The sequence below is a fragment of the Embiotoca jacksoni genome, unplaced genomic scaffold (genome assembly GCF_022577435.1).
Source record: "Embiotoca jacksoni isolate LCO1_2020_lvr unplaced genomic scaffold, fEmbJac1.0.p SCAF_24, whole genome shotgun sequence".
In the NCBI taxonomy this organism is placed as follows: Eukaryota; Metazoa; Chordata; class Actinopteri; family Embiotocidae; genus Embiotoca; species Embiotoca jacksoni.
The window spans coordinates 7,568,523-7,589,857 of NW_027185375.1; the positions used below are offsets into that span (position 1 = coordinate 7,568,523).

Consider the following 21,335-nt stretch of genomic DNA (forward strand, 5'->3'; position numbering starts at 1 on the left):
TTGCTGCTTGTTCGGCTGCCGTGGCAACCTGATCACCGCACACTGCGCTGTCGTACCAACCTGGCCAGCTTAGCCAGAAGACCCCGCTTCACAGGCGTCCCAGGTCTCCCCTCCTCTTCCTCGCCCATGTCCGGCTCGACCTCAGGCCGCGCCTCACCTGGACTCACACTTCTTCCGATCATGCCGACACCCGATTTCAGCGGGAGATTGTCCGGCGCCTTCGTCCCCTTCTGTGGGAGAGAGACTTAAAATGGTCGTAAACTAGAAAAAGCTGCTCACTCTCTGGTGGCGCTGACACGTCACACAACTCACACAGATGGCTCGCTACGTAGAGCTAACAGCGCCTGCTCACAAAAGCCGTCATCTCCGTTTGTAAAGTCGTCGTCGCGACTGAAAAATGAAAAGCCTGCTTTCGTGTTTCTGAAGCTGAGGATGTTTTAAAATATTCCCACAAATTGAGAGTCGTAAATCTTCTACCATTATCATTGTAAATTGGTATTAAGTTATAAAATTGTTTTTATAACTCTCCTATTGAACTTATTTGTGCATGAATAATGTACTGCTTGAGATCACCACAGCTTTCAAACTTAATCCTTTTTAAAGCTTGCAGACTTGTATTAGCACTTCCTTGTCAGTGTTAAGAAAATAAATAACTCAACGGGCTGACATAACTACTTTAAATCATTTTTTCCACTTGAAACAAATGTTGAGGAAAAAAAGAAAGAAAGAAAAAAAAAAAAAAAAAAAGCAAAAATAAAGAAGGAAGAGGTGGAAAAAGTCCAAGTGGACAAATACAGGATGAGCCATGAACGGGAGGGTAATTTTAGGACTTTGTTGCTCATCAAACTGAAGCACATCACGAGAAACACACACTCTCACACACACATACACACACTCTCACACACACATACACACACTCTCACAGTCACTCGTGCACTCTCTGTCTGATGTAATGCCATTATTAACCTTAATCACACTTGTTATCCTACCTGTCTGCGCTAATGTTAGCCCGGGGCTGCAATAAGGACAGAGATGCTATGTGTGTGTGTGTGTGTGTGTGTGTGTGTGTGTGTGTGTGTGTGTGTGTGTTAGAGAGGAAATGAAAGAGTGGTATGAGATTGAAATTGGAAAATGAAATGACTGACTCCTTCGTCTGACATGGAACAGAGTGACAAATCAGGTAATCAGCTAAATATTGTGAGTAACTGAATGAATGAATATGAAGAGAATCACCTTGTCAACGTGTCCTGGATCTCCTTTGACCGCTCTCTCTGCATGCAGATTGCACAAGTCCACCTGGCTGTAAGTTGGACACAACCTTCACTTTAGTTAGAAACCTCTACGGGATTTAAACCCATGTCGAAAATCGAAGGAACTTTCTTTGAAAAGAAAAGTTCTTTGTGAATGTGGTGATCACCAGAGCAGAGCAGAAGAGCACTTGTATAACCGAATGAAAATGGTAACGAAAAGAATAGGGTATGTAGAGGAAAATAATTTCGTATAATTAAAACCAGTGCTTATCTGTCAATGTCCCCGTTTCTATTTAAATCAGTGGGTGTCGGGTGGCGCGTCGCCTCCAAAGACCTTTAGTTACACTTTGGTAAGTTAAAAATCTGATATTTCAGCCGACACCAACAATTTTCTGCCTGATGCTCCTGGTTGACGAGTGTGATTGTATGGTTGTTAAACAGGCTGCAAACATTTCAATCAGTCATTAACACGGCTGTTTGTTTTTAATTTCAATACAGGCAAAGGTCACTGGGTTCAAACGCACATAATGTTCCCTCAGCTAACAACGCTGTTTGGTAGGTGGAAACAGTCATCAGGGAAAGTGCTGTGTGTTTTATAAGTCCAGCAGAAACTTTACATCCCAGATGTACAAATGCAGCATTTTGCCTTCCGTTGTAACACAAAGGTACAGCAGCTGTAGCTTCACTACAAACTTTGTTTTACCAATGTTTTTTGGTTATTATTTTTATGGCAGTCCGTGCATTTTTAGATAAATAATGGTTTAAAATGATGTGAAAACACATGGTTTCCAGTCTAATAACTGCCCACAGCACCAAAGCCCTCCACAAACTGTAGGAACACCCTGCAAATAGTTTAAGTCCAGTCCCTCGACAATTTCACCTATTCTTTTTTTGCTTTTTAGCATCGGCTTTTCTCACAATTGTGGCTGATGCAACTTGCTAAGTTGTGATTTGATTTGCGTCAAAATTTTGTTGTCCACTTGCTCTAGATTGCATGGAAGCTCTTCTCACTTGGTGTGTGTTTGTGTGTTTGTGTGTGTGTGTTTGTGTGTGAGAATGGTAGACCCACGTTGTAAAGTGCGTTGTAAACCTCTGAGGCAAAAAGGTGCTATGTAAGTACAGATCAATCACTTCCTGTTTCGCTGCTTTTTCCAATCACTGACATGTGGTTTGTTTTGATGGTGAGATGAGAGATTTACTGACTATATGAAGAGTTGGAGATTAAGTAAAAGTTTTGTTTGGAAAGGTGCCAAAACACCTTCAGCAGAGCTTCTGTTGAGTAACTTAAATACAGAGAAATCTCACGAATTTTGCAAAATTGAAAGGTTCCACAAATATTGGGGAGGTTGGTTGCGTTCGCTTTAATTATTGTGATTACGAGATATCCCGAGGGGTCTGATGTACACTTGTGGTTTATGCCAGTGTAGCACAGTCAGCAGCCAGCCCAGTCCGCTGTTTGAAACTCTGGATCTGGTATCATTTATCAGCCAAACATCACTTTGACACGACATGAAGCCCGAGTCTGACGACAGGTCTGAGGACCTGCTGACGAGTTGTTGAGTTTTCAAAGTATCTACGAGGGAAGTGAAACTACTCAGTGTTCCTGTGACTGAAGCCAATCACAAGTTTTCCTCAAGAAGACTCTAGAATTGGACAAAAAAAATTAAAAATCTGACCAATTCATGAGAACCGTATACAGAGAGCCCTGCAACTTCAGCAATACTCTTCTAACCCTCAACGATGACCCTCAACCTCCAGATGAGGCTCCCAGAGGAAAACCAGACGACCAATGGAGACTTTTCCTGAGAAGACTAATCAGTTCTCTGGTCCTGTTGCAGTAGAAAAGAAGTTGAAAAAGAAGGAGTTCACTTCAGTCCTGCCTTAAACATATTCCTCCAATTCATCAAGCAAAGTTTTTCATCCATGTCTTGTTCATTTTGTGTAGAATATAAATTGCACCACAGTGAAAAACGAAGAACGGCGCATCAGAATAATGAATAAATATAAAAGCTCTAATTTTTCTGTCCATTTTACGTCCACACTTGTTCTCTGAGACTCCTTCTCTTCTGCTCCCATTTTTCCAGCCGGTTTAACACAAAAACAAACCATCTGTCGCTCCAGGGTGTCATGTACACACACACACACACACACACACACACACACACACACACACACACACACGGGAAGCCATTGCATTAAGTTTGTGTAGTGATTGTGTTTGTACTGTGTGTGTGTGTGTGTGTGTGTGTGTGTGTGTGTGTGTGTGTGTGTGTGTGTGTGTGTGTGTGTGTGTGTGTGTGTGTGCGCTCTACCTGGAGTCTGAACTTGAACCTTTGTGTGTTAATGACATGTTAATGTACTGGTCAGTGTGGTGGATGTAATTCAATGAGAAATGCTCAATGAAACCTGATTTCCTGTGAACTCGTGCTGATGCTCGAGGCTCTGCTGGTTGCAGGATGTTTACACAGTTTGTGCATCTGAGTGTGTGTCCCTCATGTTCAAAAAACAGGACACAATTCTGTTTATACAAGTTAAATACAAACTAGGCAGAGGACAAAGCCTTGTTTATGTGTGTGTGTGTGTGTGTGTGTGTGTGTGTGTGTGTGTGTGTGTGTGTGTACGTGTGTGCGAGCATTTGAAATAATAATTTTCGCCCCACTGATCTGACTGTCAGTGTGATTGAGGTGGCGCCCGTTCGCCTCATTTCTGTTTTATAACTGCATGAACCAGTGGAGCGTGTGTGTGTGTGTGTGTGTGTGTGTGTGTGTGTGTGTGTGTGTGTGTGTGTGTGTGTGTGAAACAAAGTGGCCGTTGGAATAAATGTCTTGATTTTATGAATAAGAACACACAGGTTCATCTCTGTATTATGTATCCAGGTGTGTGTGTGTGTGTGTGTGTGTGTGTGTGTGTGTGTGTGTGTGTGTGTGTGTGATGTTAGTTTGAACAAGCGTCTGCTTATTGCTTGCATCATCTTAACACAGCAACACATACTGTTTACACTGAGGAGGAGTAAATAAAATAAAACAGTGGCAAATATTTCAGCCATGCTTATTTCTACTCTGTCAAAGACTTGATTGACACAAAGACAGAGTTTTGTGAGATAAGAGACACTGCACTCTCTCAACTTGTTGTTGAGGCTTTATTCTAGATTCGGGGGGTCTCCGACTTTTCTTCCTCTGAGAGCTACTTCGTGAAACTGGAGGGCTTTTAACTTGAAAAGTCGCAGCAATAATCCGACCAGCGGTGTAACTTTGATCTCTCACTCACTCACAGATGTTTTCACAGCTTTGGCGGTGAAGTGAGACGGTCCACTCGTTCATAGATCGATTGATTGATTGATTGCATTGTTCTCTTGGACACATATAACCCTATTTGAGAGGCTGGTTTATAAACTCATAACTCAGCAAATATCACCAGCACCAGTTTTTGAGTGAGATACACACTTGTAAACAGAATCATAATTTAAATTCAAGCCAATGAGTAAATACCCGTTGTGTAGATGTTGATGATTTAAAGCTGATACGATATCATTACCGCACTGACTTGTCCCAGAAGGATTACTACTTTTGAAATGACTCAAAACATTTATATGCAGAGATTTTCTGAATGTTAAGTTTAAATTTAATGGAACTTACTGTGAGAAGCATAAATACGTTTTTGTCTCAAGCTTAAATGTGACAAACAGCAAATGCAGCCGACAGCTGACAGATGTGATACAGAAAGTGAGGAGACTCACCCAGCTGTTGGCCCTTTGAATTCAGTGTCCATGTCCTCGATCAAATCTTTTAGTATGGCGTCCTCTAGTGGTGAATCTCTATTACAGCGCTTTGACTCGGGCTGCTGCATCACCTCGTCCTCCAAGAGAAAAATACACTTCGGTCAATATCATATAGGACATATTCAGCACACACAAGCTATAGCGTTATATTAGAAATACCAGATGCTGTACTCCAAGACACCTGTCACAAAATACAGCCTCAAAATGACCACGGAGATGAATGAACACCAAAATGGGCTGGATTTTAACTTTAAATCGCATGTTCACAATAACTCCACTGCAGTGCAGAGACACATAAACCGTGCTGGTGTTTTTCAACCTGACACCGGACACATGCTGTATCAGAGGACACAGTTTGGTAGTAAAACTGCAGCACTCTCACTCTGTTGTACGAGGAGTATAAAAACAACTCACTCGACTTGATCTCTTCTTTGCTTGCTTTCCTGAAACAAGATAAATGAACCCATGTGAGATGTGATCAGGCCCGGAGAGGATCTTATGGGCATTTTATGAGTTTCTTATCACAGCTGACTTTCAGGATTAGTTTCACAGACATGAACGCACAAAAAAAAAAAAATCTGCATGTACCACTTCAGACAATCAGGATGAGATTATCCTGGTCCATCAAAAAAAACAAACACACAACACACATGCAGTACTTTCAGGTGTAAAGCAAAGCTGGGAGCTCATCCAGCAGATCCTCACCAGGCTGCGTGTTTTTCTCCAAGTGGAGGATCAGAATAAACGGGTAGACTCTCATCCTCTTCTCAGCGTGTCGGCACACACCCTCCCACCGCCTCTTATCTGGACGCCACGGTAAAGCAAATGCGCCGGATTTCAGTGCAGTGTGATAACACAGGGAGCCATGGCCGTGTACTAAAAGCACACTGTGGTGATCTTATCATTTGTGACCACTGCTGCATGTCGTTACAGATTCGCTACGACAGGAAACCAAAAATCTCAACTGTGGTGCAAAATTGGTCAAAACTGGTGGCAAGATTCCTCATCTGACCTCATGCCCGTGTATCTATGAAGAAGTGTTGGGGCCACATCAAGGAAAAATTGACAATAAGAGAAATTTTGCCCCCAATTTTTTTATTTTTTTTTTTGCATTTTGAGAATAGACCAAAAATGTTCAAATTAAAGTCAAACTTTCAGTATCTGTGCCAGGCGTACAGCATTTAAATTATATTCTTGATATCGTATCTAAACTTTATTCTCAACATTTTAACTTTAATTTTAACATTTCAACTTTATTTATTTATTTACTGCAGAAGAAAAAGAACGTCCTGATCTTATTTTTTTTTTCTCTTAATATGGCCTTTTGTTCTGGTATATCACAGTAACAGAGCTTTGGACTGAACTGGAAGGAAGACAGGCGTGTAAACAGGTTGATGGTTGAACAAAGTGACGTGAAGGATACGTGGAAAGACCGTGTGGTGGGTGGTGGAGAAGGGCTGCAGACTGTCCAGGTTGCTGAGAACAGTTCTGACAATTTCCTGGAAAGAGTGAGACAGAAAGCGGGAAATACATAAAAAGACAAATTGGGGAAAAAAAAAAAAGACTTGTGCGTCAAAACGACGAGTGGGAATACTGACGGTGAGTGTGGAAAGCAAGCAGCATCTGTAATTACCTCCAATTCCTGATTGAAGCAGTTTTCTCCCAAAACCTCCTCTTCCCTGAAATATACCAAACACATTAGATATGCTCACGCAGTCTTTTTAAATATAATATATCACTTTTTGATAATACCTTTTTGCCAAAGCAAGACATGCATTGAAAAGCTTTGACTGTATATATAGTTGGTACTATTTGTCTTGTCTGGCCTCCTCTATACTGAGCCTTCACTTCTATTTGACTTTGCTGTCTTCGCGACCAAACAATGTAGGGACGTGGACTACATCTAAATTGAAAGTTGCAATACAATTTTTTTTTAAAAAGTAGTGGATAACTAGGTCTGCCTTGCCTGTAGCTGGTGCCTCCTCTGATCTTGAACTTGTAGATGAAACTACCAGCTTTAAAGATTCTTGTTTCTGGGAAAGGGAAGGAAAAAGCCTGCAGTGCCATGACTGACTAATAAAATCAGAAAATGAGCAAATTAATTTATCATTTGGTGGACTCAGTGGAAAACCAAAAGAAAACACGTGAAACGTGGCCCGTCAATCAAACGCCAGACTCGTGTCGAGATTCGCCGGACGGGGCGAATTTCCCGCCTTCTGGGCGCTCGGGCTGCCGCGATTGGCTAAGTTCTCCTTCCAATCAGCGGTGACGGAGAAGGTTGTCACTACGGTGACGGCCAAAACCTGTCTGTCACGTGACTGTCCGCTGACCATGTGTGGCGGATACGAGAAGTCGCTGCAGAGAGTGCAAAGTGTTTGTTCGTCGGTCAAACGGAAGTTACGTTTTCCGTTATGACATTCCCATTTATTTACTTTTTCTTTAGTCCGTGAACGGACGACAGGACGTTGCCATTTTGTGCACCTATCTTTCATAAGAATTCACCCGTGGCGACCCAAAAGGTGGGAAGGAAAATGTACATTTCTAAAACAGTGATGTCCATATAATAGTTTTCTGCTCGTTACCATCAAGTCGCTTCAACTGTAACGTTACTTGTGACGTTCAAAGGCAAATAATTGCTGCGTCATCGTTGTGTATTGAAACGACAACTCTACATAATGTCAACATGTTTGTATACTTTGATGCTCCAGTGTTTTTGAACGACACCATCATTATAACAACTGTGTCATTTTAACAGTGTTTGTACTGCAAGCCTTTTTAAAAGCCTTTTTTAAAGCCTCCCTCCACTCAAACATGTGTTTTGCAGACCAGATGTCCTCCTCCTTGTCCTCCCCTTCTGTCCTCCTGAATACAGGGGTTCAGATGCCCCTCCTTGGTTTGGGGACCTACAAGCTGGTTGCCTCTGAAGAAGTGCTTCGGGCTGTGGATGCTGCTCTGGCCGCTGGTTACCGGGCCTTTGACAGCGCGGCCGTCTACGAGAACGAAGCTGGCTTGGGCCGGGCCCTGAGGGAGCTCCTGCCCAAATATGGCTTGATCAGAGAGGATGTTTTCATAATCAGGTGAGGCACACGGCCTCCAGAAGCACACGGCACACTTTGTGAACATGTGTCATCTTGAATACAGTTAGAAGATAACACCCATCAGTTAAAGTTGAAGTAAAATGAAACAAATCATGTTTCTACTGGCTTACAGGTCACAACTACATCACATGATTTGTTTTTGTTTCCTTTGTGAACAAGTGGGGGCACTGAAGCTGCCTTTTTTTTTTTAGTGGTGCTGTGGTCATACAGATTTTTCCCTAAACAGTCTCTCTTTGTCTGCTCCTTGCTGCAGCAAGCTGGACCCTAAGGATCAGGGCGAGAGGGCCATGGAGGGGGCCCTTCAGAGCCTGTCTCAGCTGGACTTGGGTTACATCGACCTCTACTTGATCCACTGCCCTGGCACGCAGGGTCTGGCAGTGACTGACCAACGCAACCCAGGTAGAGTTCAGATTACGTCACCGTTTCCTAGGAAACAATACGGTGTGTGTGAAAACAAATGTAAAGCATCTGAAGTAACTCTTTGCTTTTACCAGTTGTGCGGAGTGATTTATACACATTCAAGATGTCTTTTCACATTCCTCCTCTGCAATGGAGCTGCAGTTGAGTAACAGTGACGACGAGGTCTTAATCAATATTTGATCCCAGGAAACCGAGCTCAGAGTTGGGCCATACTGGAGGAGTTGCATGGCCAGGGGAAGCTGAAGGCCATCGGAGTGTCCAACTACACACCAGCACACATGAGAGAACTGATGCAGAGCTGTAAAATCACTCCTGCAGTACTACAGGTACGGTGCACCAGAGAGAAAGGAGGACAGACAACATGCAGTGAAGGACACAACATGTTAGGTTAGGTTAGGTAGTTACTTTATTAATCCCCGAGGGGAAATTTTTTCGCTACAGCAGCATACAGAAGCAACAAGATAATAATAGAAAAGCAATAAAATAGCAGTAAAAAATATAAAATGCACAGTATATACAGTACAGTATATATCTATATATATTATATACAAACAACCAAGAAACACAGTCAACAGTGTTATTGTACTGTGATGGATTTTGCCAGAGGTGAGTTATTGTACAGTCTTATTGCGGTCGGCAGGAATGATCTCCTGTATCTGTCCTTGTGACAGCGGAGCTGGAGGAATCTTTTGGAGAAAGTGCTCCGCTGTCCCTGCAGCAGGTGGTGGAGAGGGTGGTCAGGATTATCCAATATGGATAATAGTTTCCTCAGCGTCCTCCTCTCCACCACCTTTTCCAGACTATCCAGATTGTAGCCGATGATGGAGCCGGCCTTCTTAACCAGTTTGTTAAGTCTGTTGGTGTCGCCGGCTCCAATGCTGCTCCCCCAGCAGACTACTAGAAGTACAATGCACTGGCCGACTGATGATGGCAGACTGGTAAAACATCTCCAACATCTTGCTGCACACATTGAAGGATCGAAGTTTCCTCAATAAAAAGAGTCGACTCGTCCCCTTCTTGTAGACAGCGTTGATGTTGGTCTTCCAGTTCAGTCTGTTGTCATGGAGACACCCAGGTACTTGTACTCCTCAACCATGTCCACCTCCTCTCCCAGAACTCTCAGTGGTTGTGGAGCCGTCGTCTTCCTCCTGAAGTCGACCACCATCTCTCTGGTCTTGGCCACGTTCAGGAGCAGGTGATTTCTACCCGCCCACTCCACAAAGTCCTCCACTACTGCCCAGTACTCGTCCTGTACTCGTCCTCCTGTCCATCCCTTATACATCCGACCACTGCAGAGTCATCAGAGAACTTCTGCAGATGGCAGGACTCTGAGTTGTACTGGAAGTCAGTTGTGTATAAGGTGAACAGAAAGGGGGACAGAACAGTTCCCTGAGGAGCTCCAGTACCACTGACCACCGTATCAGACAGCACACTGCCCAGACGGACAAACTGTGGTCTGCCTGTCAGGTAGTCAGTGATCCAGGAGACGGTGGACGCGTCCACCCCCACCACCCGCAGCTTCTCACTCAGCAGCAGTGGTTGGATGGTGTTGAATGCACTGGAGAAATCAAAGAAAGTGATTCTCACAGAGTCACCGGTTCCATCCAGGTGAGATTGAGCTCGTTGCAGCAGGTAGATGATGGCATCGTCCACACCCACATGAGGCTGGTACGCAAATTGCAGCGGGTCCAGAGAAGATTTCACCAGCGGTCTGAGGTGTGCCAAGACCAGCCTCTCCAGCACCTTCATCACATGAGATGTGAGGGCAACCGGTCGGTAGTCGTTGAGGCCGGATGGAGTCGTCTTCTTGGGGACAGGAACCAGGCAGGACGTCTTCCACAGCACCGGGACCTCCTCCTGCTTCAGGCTCAGGTTGAAGAGGTGTTGTAGGACCTCAGCCAGCTGGACGGCGCAGGACCCCGGGGCTGATGCCGTCAGGCCCTGCAGCCTTGCGCTGGTGGAGTCTGTCCAGCTGTCTCCTAACCTGGCCAGTCGTCACAGAGAGGGAGGTGGGAGGGGGTCGAGGTGTCAATGGAGGAAGAGCCCTTTGAGATTGAGGGCTCTATGCAGTTCACCAGGGGGGAGGCAGCAGAGGTGTTTGGGAGGTGTAAGGTGTGGAGGAGACAGATGAGGGTGGTGAACTAAACCTGTTGAAGAAACAGTTTAGCTCATTGGACCTCTTGTTGCATGTTGCACAAACAGATTCAGGTTGTTTGTGTTCTGAGGATATGAAGCTCGTTGGAAACTTTACACTTTTACTTGTGGGTGTTTTTCTTTCTTCAGGTAGAGTTTCACCCAAAGTTGTGCCAGCGAGAGCTGAGGAGTGTCTGCAAGGAGTACGGAGTGTGTTTCCAGTCGTACTCCTCCTTGGGGAAAGGAAAGCTGCTCACTGACCCTGTGGTCTCGGAGGTGGCAAAGAACTGCGAACGCACACCTGCACAGGTAAGCCCACTCCCAACACTACCACCGACCCACCTCACAGACTCGGTGTTGGATTTAAAACCAGTGTTTCATCGCGCACATTGAGGTCTTCTGCTCGCCTCCAGGTTCTGTTGCGCTGGGCGGTGCAGCAGGGTGTCCCGGTGCTGCCCAAGTCGTCAAACCCAGACAGGATACAGGGTAACGCCCAGATGTTTGACTTCACACTGAGCGACGTGGACATGGACAGGATGTCAGCTTTGGACTGTGGCCAGAAGTACTGCAGGGATTCATCAAATATCGTCTGAAGCACCAATTTACGGAAACAAATTCTGTTCTTCGGGTCTTCAGCATCAACAGTCGCAAACAAAATTACAGAACATACCGAGATCAGTTGCTGTTCATTAAATCGCCAAATTACTAATACCAATATGCCAGGATTTACCCAGAGCCTTTTCAGTTAGTACATGTAGGTTTGCTGCCAGATGACAAAACTTTTCTGTTTACAAATCTGATCATGTGCTATCATTTAATGATCCTGTATTGTAGAAATTCAGATGCCTAAATGTTTTAAATCATAAAGGAGTTCTAGGTTTTAGATAAAACCTGTGAAAGTACATGCAGTCTGTGTTTTTCTGTGAATTTGTGATGTCACAAACTCAAACTTGTGTTGTATATCCGCCATCAGCACGGCCCATCGCCCAACCTTTGGTCTTGAAGTAAAGACCGAGCAGTCATTCCATCTAGCAAACTAAAAGCCCAAAGGAGGCCTGTGATTGGCCCGGGTGTGCGCCACTCAGAAAAGAGTCAGCCAATTAGAGGAGAGGCTGATGGATATCAAGGTGCCTTAACGACATAGACACAAAACAACCCGTTTTACAATTTTTTTTTTAAGTTCTCTATTTTCATTTGAATTATTTAAGAATCACCAGAAATTTGCAATGAACAAATGATAACTTCTAAGTTACTAGAAAACTTGAAAGAAGCATAACAAACTCAATCTTTTTAAAACCACTCTTAAAATTATTTATTCAGGACAGCATATACCAGAAGTTTCACAGTTGTAGAGAAAATACATTTACAAAAGTCATTAAAAACTAAACAAAACAAAACAAAAAAAGAATCCAACAAAAATAATGGAAATATTAAAATTTAATTTTCTCCACACTTATTCAATAAAACTAAGGATGGTATACATTTCAAATACAGCACTGTTTTTGCTGACTCAAAAATAAATCTCACTCTTTCCCTCTTAAAATTACCGTAATGTCGACAGTAAAATGTCGACCAGGATTTCGCTGTGTCCTAAAAAAACGTGGCCCGTCAATCAAACGCTAAACTCGTGTCGAGATTCGCCGGACGGGGCGAATTTCCCGCCTTCTGGGCGCTCGGGCTGCCGCGATTGGCTAAGTTCTCCTTCCAATCAGCGGTGACGGAGAAGGTTGTCACTACGGTGACGGGAAAAACCGCGCCAACTGTCTATATCACGTGAGTGTCAGCTGACCATGTGTGGCGGATACGAGAAGTCGCTGCAGAGAGTGCAAAGTGTTTGTTCGTCGGTCAAACGGAAGTTACGTTTTCCGTTATGACATTCCCATTTATTTACTTTTTCTTTAGTCCGTGAACGGACGACAGGACGTTGCCATTTTGTGCACCTATCTTTCATAAGAATTCACCCGTGGCGACCCAAAAGGTGGGAAAGAAAATGTACATTTCTAAAACAGTGACGTCCATATAATAGTTTTCCGCACGTTACCATCAAGTCGCTTCAACTGTAACGTTACTTGTGACGTTCAAAGGCAAATAATTGCTGCGTCATCGTTGTGTATTGAAACGACAACTCTACATAATGTCAACATGTTTGTATACTTTGATGCTCCAGTGTTTTTGAACGACACCATCATTATAACAACTGTGTCATTTTAACAGTGTTTGTACTGCAAGCCTTTTTAAAAGCCTTTTTTAATGCCCCCCCTCCACTCAAACATGTGTTTTGCAGACCAGATGTCCTCCTCCTTGTCCTCCCCTTCTGTCCTCCTGAATACAGGGGTTCAGATGCCCCTCCTTGGTTTGGGGACCTACAAGCTGATTGCCTCTGAAGAAGTGCTTCGGGCTGTGGATGCTGCTCTGGCCGCTGGTTACCGGGCCTTTGACAGCGCGGCCGTCTACGAGAACGAAGCTGGCTTGGGCCGGGCCCTGAGGGAGCTCCTGCCCAAATATGGCTTGATCAGAGAGGATGTTTTCATAATCAGGTGAGGCACACGGCCTCCAGAAGCACACGGCACACTTTGTGAACATGTGTCATCTTGAATACAGTTAGAAGATAACACCCATCAGTTAAAGTTGAAGTAAAATGAAACAAATCATGTTTCTACTGGCTTACAGGTCACAACTACATCACATGATTTGTTTTTGTTTCCTTTGTGAACAAGTGGGGGCACTGAAGCTGCCTTTTTTTTTTTTAGTGGTGCTGTGGTCATACAGATTTTTCCCTAAACAGTCTCTCTTTGTCTGCTCCTTGCTGCAGCAAGCTGGACCCTAAGGATCAGGGCGAGAGGGCCATGGAGGGGGCCCTTCAGAGCCTGTCTCAGCTGGACTTGGGTTACATCGACCTCTACTTGATCCACTGGCCTGGCACGAAGGGTCTGGCAGTGACTGACCAACGCAACCCAGGTAGAGTTCAGATTACGTCACCGTTTCCTAGGAAACAATACGGTGTGTGTGAAAACAAATGTGAAGCATCTGAAGTAACTCTTTGCTTTTGCCAGTTGTGCGGAGTGATTTATACACATTCAAGATGTCTTTTCACATTCCTCCTCTGCAATGGAGCTGCAGTTGAGTAACAGTGACGACGAGGTCTTAATCAATATTTGATCCCAGGAAACCGAGCTCAGAGTTGGGCCATACTGGAGGAGTTGCATGGCCAGGGGAAGCTGAAGGCCATCGGAGTGTCCAACTACACACCAGCACACATGAGAGAACTGATGCAGAGCTGTAAAATCACTCCTGCAGTACTACAGGTACGGTGCACCAGAGAGAAAGGAGGACAGACAACATGCAGTGAAGGACACAACATGTTAGGTTAGGTTAGGTAGTTACTTTATTAATCCCCGAGGGGAAATTTTTTCGCTACAGCAGCATACAGAAGCAATAAGATAATAATAGAAAAGCAATAAAATAGCAGTAAAAAATATAAAATATAAAATGCACAGTATATACAGTACAGTATATATCTATATATATTATATACAAACAACCAAGAAACACAGTCAACAGTGTTATTGTTATGTGATGGATTTTGCCAGAGGTGAGTTATTGTACAGTCTTATTGCGGTCGGCAGGAATGATCTCCTGTATCTGTCCTTGTGACAGCGGAGCTGGAGGAATCTTTTGGAGAACGTCCTCCTCTGTCCCTGCAGCAGGTGGTGGAGAGGGTGGTCAGGATTATCCAATATGGATAATAGTTTGTTCAGCGTCCTCCTCTCCACCACCTTTTCCAGACTATCCAGATTGTAGCCGATGATGGAGCCGGCCTTCTTAACCAGTTTGTTAAGTCTGTTGGTGTCGCCGGCTCCAATGCTGCTCCCCCAGCAGACTACTAGAAGTACAAAGCACTGGCCACAACAGATGGTAGAACATCTCCAACATCTCGCTGCACACATTGAAGGATCGAAGTTTCCTCAAGAAAAAGAGTCGACTCATCCCCTTCTTGTAGACAGCGTTGATGTTGGTCTTCCAGTTCAGTCTGTTGTCGATGGACACACCCAGGTACTTGTACTCCTCCACCATGTCCACCTCCTCTCCCAGAACTCTCAGCGGTTGTGAAGCCGTCGTCTTCCTCCTGAAGTCGACCACCATCTCTCTGGTCTTGGCCACGTTCAGGAGCAGGTGATTTCTTCCCGCCCACTCCACAAAGTCCTCCACTACTGTCCTGTACTCGTCCTCCTGTCCATCCCTTATACACCCTACCACTGCAGAGTCATCAGAGAACTTCTGCAGATGGCAGGACTCTGAGTTGTACTGGAAGTCAGTTGTGTATAAGGTGAACAGGAAGGGAGACAGAACAGTTCCCTGAGGAGCTCCAGTACCACTGACCACCGTATCAGACAGCAGAAGGTGTCAATGGAGGAAGAGCCCTTTGAGATTGAGGGCTCTATGCAGTTCACCAGGGGGGACAGAGGGGGGGGGGGGGGGGGGGAGGCAGCAGAGGTGTTTGGGAGGTGTAAGGTGTGGAGGAGACAGATGAGGGTGGTGAACTAAACCTGTTGAAGAAACAGTTTAGCTCATTGGACCTCTTGTTGCATGTTGCACAAACAGATTCAGGTTGTTTGTGTTCTGAGGATATGAAGCTCGTTGGAAACTTTACACTTTTACTTGTGGGTGTTTTTCTTTCTTCAGGTAGAGTTTCACCCAAAGTTGTGCCAGCGAGAGCTGAGGAGTGTCTGCAAGGAGTACGGAGTGTGTTTCCAGTCGTACTCCTCCTTGGGGAAAGGAAAGCTGCTCACTGACCCTGTGGTCTCGGAGGTGGCAAAGAACTGCGAACGCACACCTGCACAGGTAAGCCCACTCCCAACACTACCACCGACCCACCTCACGGACTCGGTGTTGGATTTAAAACCAGTGTTTCATCGCGCACATTGAGGTCTTCTGCTCGCCTCCAGGTTCTGTTGCGCTGGGCGGTGCAGCAGGGTGTCCCGGTGCTGCCCAAGTCGTCAAACCCAGACAGGATACAGGGTAACGCCCAGATGTTTGACTTCACACTGAGCGACGTGGACATGGACAGGATGTCAGCTTTGGACTGTGGCCAGAAGTACTGCAGGGATTCATCAAATATCGTCTGAAGCACCAATTTACGGAAACAAATTCTGTTCTTCGGGTCTTCAGCATCAACAGTCGCAAACAAAATTACAGAACTTACCGAGATCAGTTGCTGTTCATTAAATCGCCAAATTACTAATACCAATATGCCAGGATTTACCCAGAGCCTTTTCAGTTAGTACATGTAGGTTTGCTGCCAGATGACAAAACTTTTCTGTTTACAAATCTGATCATGTGCTATCATTTAATGATCCTGTATTGTAGAAATTCAGATGCCTAAATATTTTAAATCATAAAGGAGTTCTAGGTTTTAGATAAAACCTGTGAAAGTACATGCAGTCTGTGTTTCTCTGTGAATTTGTGATGTCACAAACTCAAACTTGTGTTGTATATCCGCCATCAGCACGGCCCATTCATCGCCCAACCTTTGGTCTTGAAGTAAAGACAGAGCAGTCATTCCATCTAGCAAACTAAAAGCCCAAAGGAGGCCTGTGATTGGCCCGGGTGTGCGCCACTCAGAAAAGAGTCAGCCAATTAGAGGAGAGGCTGATGGATATCAATGTGCCTTAACGACATAGACACAAAACAACCCGTTTTACAATTTTTTTTTTAAGTTCTCGATTTTCATTTGAATTATTTAAGAATCACCAGAAATTTGCAATGAACAAATGATAACTTCTAAGTTACTGGAAAAAGCACAACAAACTCAATTTTTTTTAAAACCACTCTTAAAATTATTTATTCAGGACAGCATATACCAGAAGTTTCACAGTTGTAGAGAAAATACATTTATAAAAGTCATTAAAAACTAAAAAAAAAAAAAAAGAATCCAACAAAAATAATGGAAATATTAAAATTTAATTTTCTCCACACTTATTCAATAAAACTAAGGATGGTATACATTTCAAATACAGCACTGTTTTTGCTGACTCAAAAATAAATCTCACTCTTTCCCTCTTAAAATTACCGTAATGTCGACAGTAAAATGTCGACCAGGATTTCGCTGTGTCCTAAAAAAACGTGGCCCGTCAATCAAACGCTAAACTCGTGTCGAGATTCGCCGGACGGGGCGAATTTCCCGCCTTCTGGGCGCTCGGGCTGCCGCGATTGGCTAAGTTCTCCTTCCAATCAGCGGTGACGGAGAAGGTTGTCACTACGGTGACGGGAAAAACCGCGCCAACTGTCTATATCACGTGAGTGTCAGCTGACCATGTGTGGCGGATACGAGAAGTCGCTGCAGAGAGTGCAAAGTGTTTGTTCGTCGGTCAAACGGAAGTTACGTTTTCCGTTATGACATTCCCATTTATTTACTTTTTCTTTAGTCCGTGAACGGACGACAGGACGTTGCCATTTTGTGCACCTATCTTTCATAAGAATTCACCCGTGGCGACCCAAAAGGTGGGAAAGAAAATGTACATTTCTAAAACAGTGACGTCCATATAATAGTTTTCCGCACGTTACCATCAAGTCGCTTCAACTGTAACGTTACTTGTGACGTTCAAAGGCAAATAATTGCTGCGTCATCGTTGTGTATTGAAACGACAACTCTACATAATGTCAACATGTTTGTATACTTTGATGCTCCAGTGTTTTTGAACGACACCATCATTATAACAACTGTGTCATTTTAACAGTGTTTGTACTGCAAGCCTTTTTAAAAGCCTTTTTTAATGCCCCCCCTCCACTCAAACATGTGTTTTGCAGACCAGATGTCCTCCTCCTTGTCCTCCCCTTCTGTCCTCCTGAATACAGGGGTTCAGATGCCCCTCCTTGGTTTGGGGACCTACAAGCTGATTGCCTCTGAAGAAGTGCTTCGGGCTGTGGATGCTGCTCTGGCCGCTGGTTACCGGGCCTTTGACAGCGCGGCCGTCTACGAGAACGAAGCTGGCTTGGGCCGGGCCCTGAGGGAGCTCCTGCCCAAATATGGCTTGATCAGAGAGGATGTTTTCATAATCAGGTGAGGCACACGGCCTCCAGAAGCACACGGCACACTTTGTGAACATGTGTCATCTTGAATACAGTTAGAAGATAACACCCATCAGTTAAAGTTGAAGTAAAATGAAACAAATCATGTTTCTACTGGCTTACAGGTCACAACTACATCACATGATTTGTTTTTGTTTCCTTTGTGAACAAGTGGGGGCACTGAAGCTGCCTTTTTTTTTTTAGTGGTGCTGTGGTCATACAGATTTTTCCCTAAACAGTCTCTCTTTGTCTGCTCCTTGCTGCAGTAAGCTGGACCCTAAGGATCAGGGCGAGAGGGCCATGGAGGGGGCCCTTCAGAGCCTGTCTCAGCTGGACTTGGGTTACATCGACCTCTACTTGATCCACTGGCCTGGCACGAAGGGTCTGGCAGTGACTGACCAACGCAACCCAGGTAGAGTTCAGATTACGTCACCGTTTCCTCGGAAACAATACGGTGTGTGTGAAAACAAATGTAAAGCATCTGAAGTAACTCTTTGCTTTTGCCAGTTGTGCGGAGTGATTTATACACATTCAAGATGTCTTTTCACATTCCTCCTCTGCAATGGAGCTGCAGTTGAGTAACAGTGACGACGAGGTCTTAATCAATATTTGATCCCAGGAAACCGAGCTCAGAGTTGGGCCATACTGGAGGAGTTGCATGGCCAGGGGAAGCTGAAGGCCATCGGAGTGTCCAACTACACACCAGCACACATGAGAGAACTGATGCAGAGCTGCAAAATCACTCCTGCAGTACTACAGGTACGGTGCACCAGAGAGAAAGGAGGACAGACAACATGCAGTGAAGGACACAACATGTTAGGTTAGGTTAGGTAGTTACTTTATTAATCCCCGAGGGGAAATTTTTTCGCTACAGCAGCATACAGAAGCAACAAGATAATAATAGAAAAGCAATAAAATAGCAGTAAAAAATATAAAATATAAAATGCACAGTATATACAGTACAGTATATATCTATATATATTATATACAAACAACCAAGAAACACAGTCAACAGTGTTATTGTTATGTGATGGATTTTGCCAGAGGTGAGTTATTGTACAGTCTTATTGCGGTCGGCAGGAATGATCTCCTGTATCTGTCCTTGTGACAGCGGAGCTGGAGGAATCTTTTGGAGAAAGTGCTCCGCTGTCCCTGCAGCAGGTGGTGGAGAGGGTGGTCAGGATTATCCAATATGGATAATAGTTTCCTCAGCGTCCTCCTCTCCACCACCTTTTCCAGACTATCCAGATTGTAGCCGATGATGGAGCCGGCCTTCTTAACCAGTTTGTTAAGTCTGTTGGTGTCGCCGGCTCCAATGCTGCTCCCCCAGCAGACTACTAGAAGTACAATGCACTGGCCGACTGATGATGGCAGACTGGTAAAACATCTCCAACATCTTGCTGCACACATTGAAGGATCGAAGTTTCCTCAATAAAAAGAGTCGACTCGTCCCCTTCTTGTAGACAGCGTTGATGTTGGTCTTCCAGTTCAGTCTGTTGTCATGGAGACACCCAGGTACTTGTACTCCTCCACCATGTCCACCTCCTCTCCCAGAACTCTCAGTGGTTGTGGAGCCGTCGTCTTCCTCCTGAAGTCGACCACCATCTCTCTGGTCTTGGCCACGTTCAGGAGCAGGTGATTTCTACCCGCCCACTCCACAAAGTCCTCCACTACTGCCCAGTACTCGTCCTGTACTCATCCTCCCGTCCATCCCTTATACATCCGACCACTGCAGAGTCATCAGAGAACTTCTGCAGATGGCAGGACTCTGAGTTGTACTGGAAGTCAGTTGTGTATAAGGTGAACAGAAAGGGAGACAGAACAGTTCCCTGAGGAGCTCCAGTACCACTGACCACCGTATCAGACAGCACACTGCCCAGACGGACAAACTGTGGTCTGCCTGTCAGGTAGTCAGTGATCCAGGAGACGGTGGACGCGTCCACCCCCACCACCCGCAGCTTCTCACTCAGTAGCAGTGGTTGGATGGTGTTGAATGCACTGGAGAAATCAAAGAAAGTGATTCTCACAGAGTCACCGGTTCCATCCAGGTGAGATTGAGCTCGTTGCAGCAGGTAGATGATGGCATCGTCCACTCCCACATGAGGCTGGTACGCAAATTGCAGAGGGTCCAGAGAAGATTTCACCAGCGGTCTGAGGTGTGCCAAGACCAGCCTCTCCAGCACCTTCATCACATGAGATGTGAGGGCAACCGGTCGGTAGTCGTTGAGGCCGGATGGAGTCGTCTTCTTGGGGACAGGAACCAGGCAGGACGTCTTCCACAGCACCGGGACCTCCTCCTGCTTCAGGCTCAGGTTGAAGAGGTGTTGTAGGACCTCAGCCAGCTGGACGGCGCAGGTCTTCAGGACCCCGGGGCTGATGCCGTCAGGCCCTGCAGCCTTGCGCTGGTGGAGTCTGTCCAGCTGTCTCCTAACCTGGCCAGTCGTCACAGAGAGGGAGGTGGGAGGGGGTCGAGGTGTCAATGGAGGAAGAGCCCTTTGAGATTGAGGGCTCTATGCAGTTCACCAGGGGGGACAGAGGGGGGGGGGGGAGGCAGCAGAGGTGTTTGGGAGGTGTAAGGTGTGGAGGAGACAGATGAGGGTGGTGAACTAAACCTGTTGAAGAAACAGTTTAGCTCATTGGACCTCTTGTTGCATGTTGCACAAACAGATTCAGGTTGTTTGTGTTCTGAGGATATGAAGCTCGTTGGAAACTTTACACTTTTACTTGTGGGTGTTTTTCTTTCTTCAGGTAGAGTTTCACCCACAGTTGTGCCAGCGAGAGCTGAGGAGTGTCTGCAAGGAGTACGGAGTGTGTTTCCAGTCGTACTCCTCCTTGGGGAAAGGAAAGCTGCTCACTGACCCTGTGGTCTCGGAGGTGGCAAAGAACTGCGAACGCACACCTGCACAGGTAAGCCCACTCCCAACACTACCACTGACCCACCTCACGGACTCGGTGTTGGATTTAAAACCAGTGTTTCATCGCGCACATTGAGGTCTTCTGCTCGCCTCCAGGTTCTGTTGCGCTGGGCGGTGCAGCAGGGTGTCCCGGTGCTGCCCAAGTCGTCAAACCCAGACAGGATACAGGGTAACGCCCAGATGTTTGACTTCACACTGAGCGACATGGACATGGACAGGATGTCAGCTTTGGACTGTGGCCAGAAGTACTGCAGGGATTCATCAAATATCGTCTGAAGCACCAATTTACGGAAACAAATTCTGTTCTTTGGGTCTTCAGCATCAACAGTCGCAAACAAAATTACAGAACATACCGAGATCAGTTGCTGTTCATTAAATCGCCAAATTACTAATACCAATATGCCAGGATTTACCCAGAGCCTTTTCAGTTAGTACATGTAGGTTTGCTGCCAGATGACAAAACTTTTCTGTTTACAAATCTGATCATGTGCTATCATTTAATGATCCTGTATTGTAGAAATTCAGATGCCTAAATATTTTAAATCATAAAGGAGTTCTAGGTTTTAGATAAAACCTGTGAAAGTACATGCAGTCTGTGTTTTTCTGTGAATTTGTGATGTCACAAACTTAAACTTGTGTTGTATATCCGCCATCAGCACGGCCCATCGCCCAA

At 45.2% G+C, this 21,335-nt stretch overlaps 4 protein-coding genes across 4 annotated transcripts in view; 3 read left to right on the plus strand and 1 right to left on the minus strand.

Moving 5' to 3' along the window:
- LOC138204128 (membrane-anchored junction protein) overlaps window positions 1–7,095 on the minus strand; it is a 7,671-nt gene extending 576 nt beyond the window's left edge. Inside the window, exons 1-8 of the mRNA XM_069159277.1 lie at window positions 6,995–7,095; window positions 6,662–6,707; window positions 6,452–6,527; window positions 5,734–5,832; window positions 5,443–5,471; window positions 4,987–5,105; window positions 1,234–1,300; window positions 61–230 (exon numbers count right to left, since the gene is read on the minus strand). Of these exons, the coding sequence (XP_069015378.1) occupies window positions 61–230; window positions 1,234–1,300; window positions 4,987–5,105; window positions 5,443–5,471; window positions 5,734–5,832; window positions 6,452–6,527; window positions 6,662–6,707; window positions 6,995–7,095 (707 nt within the window). The remainder of the gene's footprint in view (window positions 1–60; window positions 231–1,233; window positions 1,301–4,986; window positions 5,106–5,442; window positions 5,472–5,733; window positions 5,833–6,451; window positions 6,528–6,661; window positions 6,708–6,994) is intronic.
- Window positions 7,096–7,362: 267 nt separating this feature from the next.
- Window positions 7,363–11,587, plus strand: LOC138204125 (glyoxal reductase-like). Its single transcript, XM_069159274.1, has 6 exons — window positions 7,363–7,547; window positions 7,853–8,105; window positions 8,380–8,525; window positions 8,733–8,872; window positions 10,830–10,988; window positions 11,093–11,587. The coding sequence occupies exons 2-6, from the start codon at window positions 7,858–7,860 to the stop codon at window positions 11,270–11,272; spliced, it is 873 nt and encodes a 290-aa protein (XP_069015375.1). The 5' UTR covers window positions 7,363–7,547; window positions 7,853–7,857; the 3' UTR covers window positions 11,273–11,587.
- A 505-nt stretch (window positions 11,588–12,092) lies between these two features.
- Window positions 12,093–16,120, plus strand: LOC138204124 (glyoxal reductase-like). Its single transcript, XM_069159273.1, has 6 exons — window positions 12,093–12,657; window positions 12,964–13,216; window positions 13,492–13,637; window positions 13,845–13,984; window positions 15,363–15,521; window positions 15,626–16,120. Exons 2-6 carry the CDS (start codon window positions 12,969–12,971, stop codon window positions 15,803–15,805), a joined length of 873 nt encoding a protein of 290 aa, XP_069015374.1. The 5' UTR covers window positions 12,093–12,657; window positions 12,964–12,968; the 3' UTR covers window positions 15,806–16,120.
- Window positions 16,121–16,204: 84 nt separating this feature from the next.
- On the plus strand, window positions 16,205–21,253 carry LOC138204126 (glyoxal reductase-like). Its single transcript, XM_069159275.1, has 6 exons — window positions 16,205–17,180; window positions 17,487–17,739; window positions 18,014–18,159; window positions 18,367–18,506; window positions 20,496–20,654; window positions 20,759–21,253. The coding sequence occupies exons 2-6, from the start codon at window positions 17,492–17,494 to the stop codon at window positions 20,936–20,938; spliced, it is 873 nt and encodes a 290-aa protein (XP_069015376.1). The 5' UTR covers window positions 16,205–17,180; window positions 17,487–17,491; the 3' UTR covers window positions 20,939–21,253.
- The last annotated feature ends 82 nt before the right edge of the window (window positions 21,254–21,335 follow it).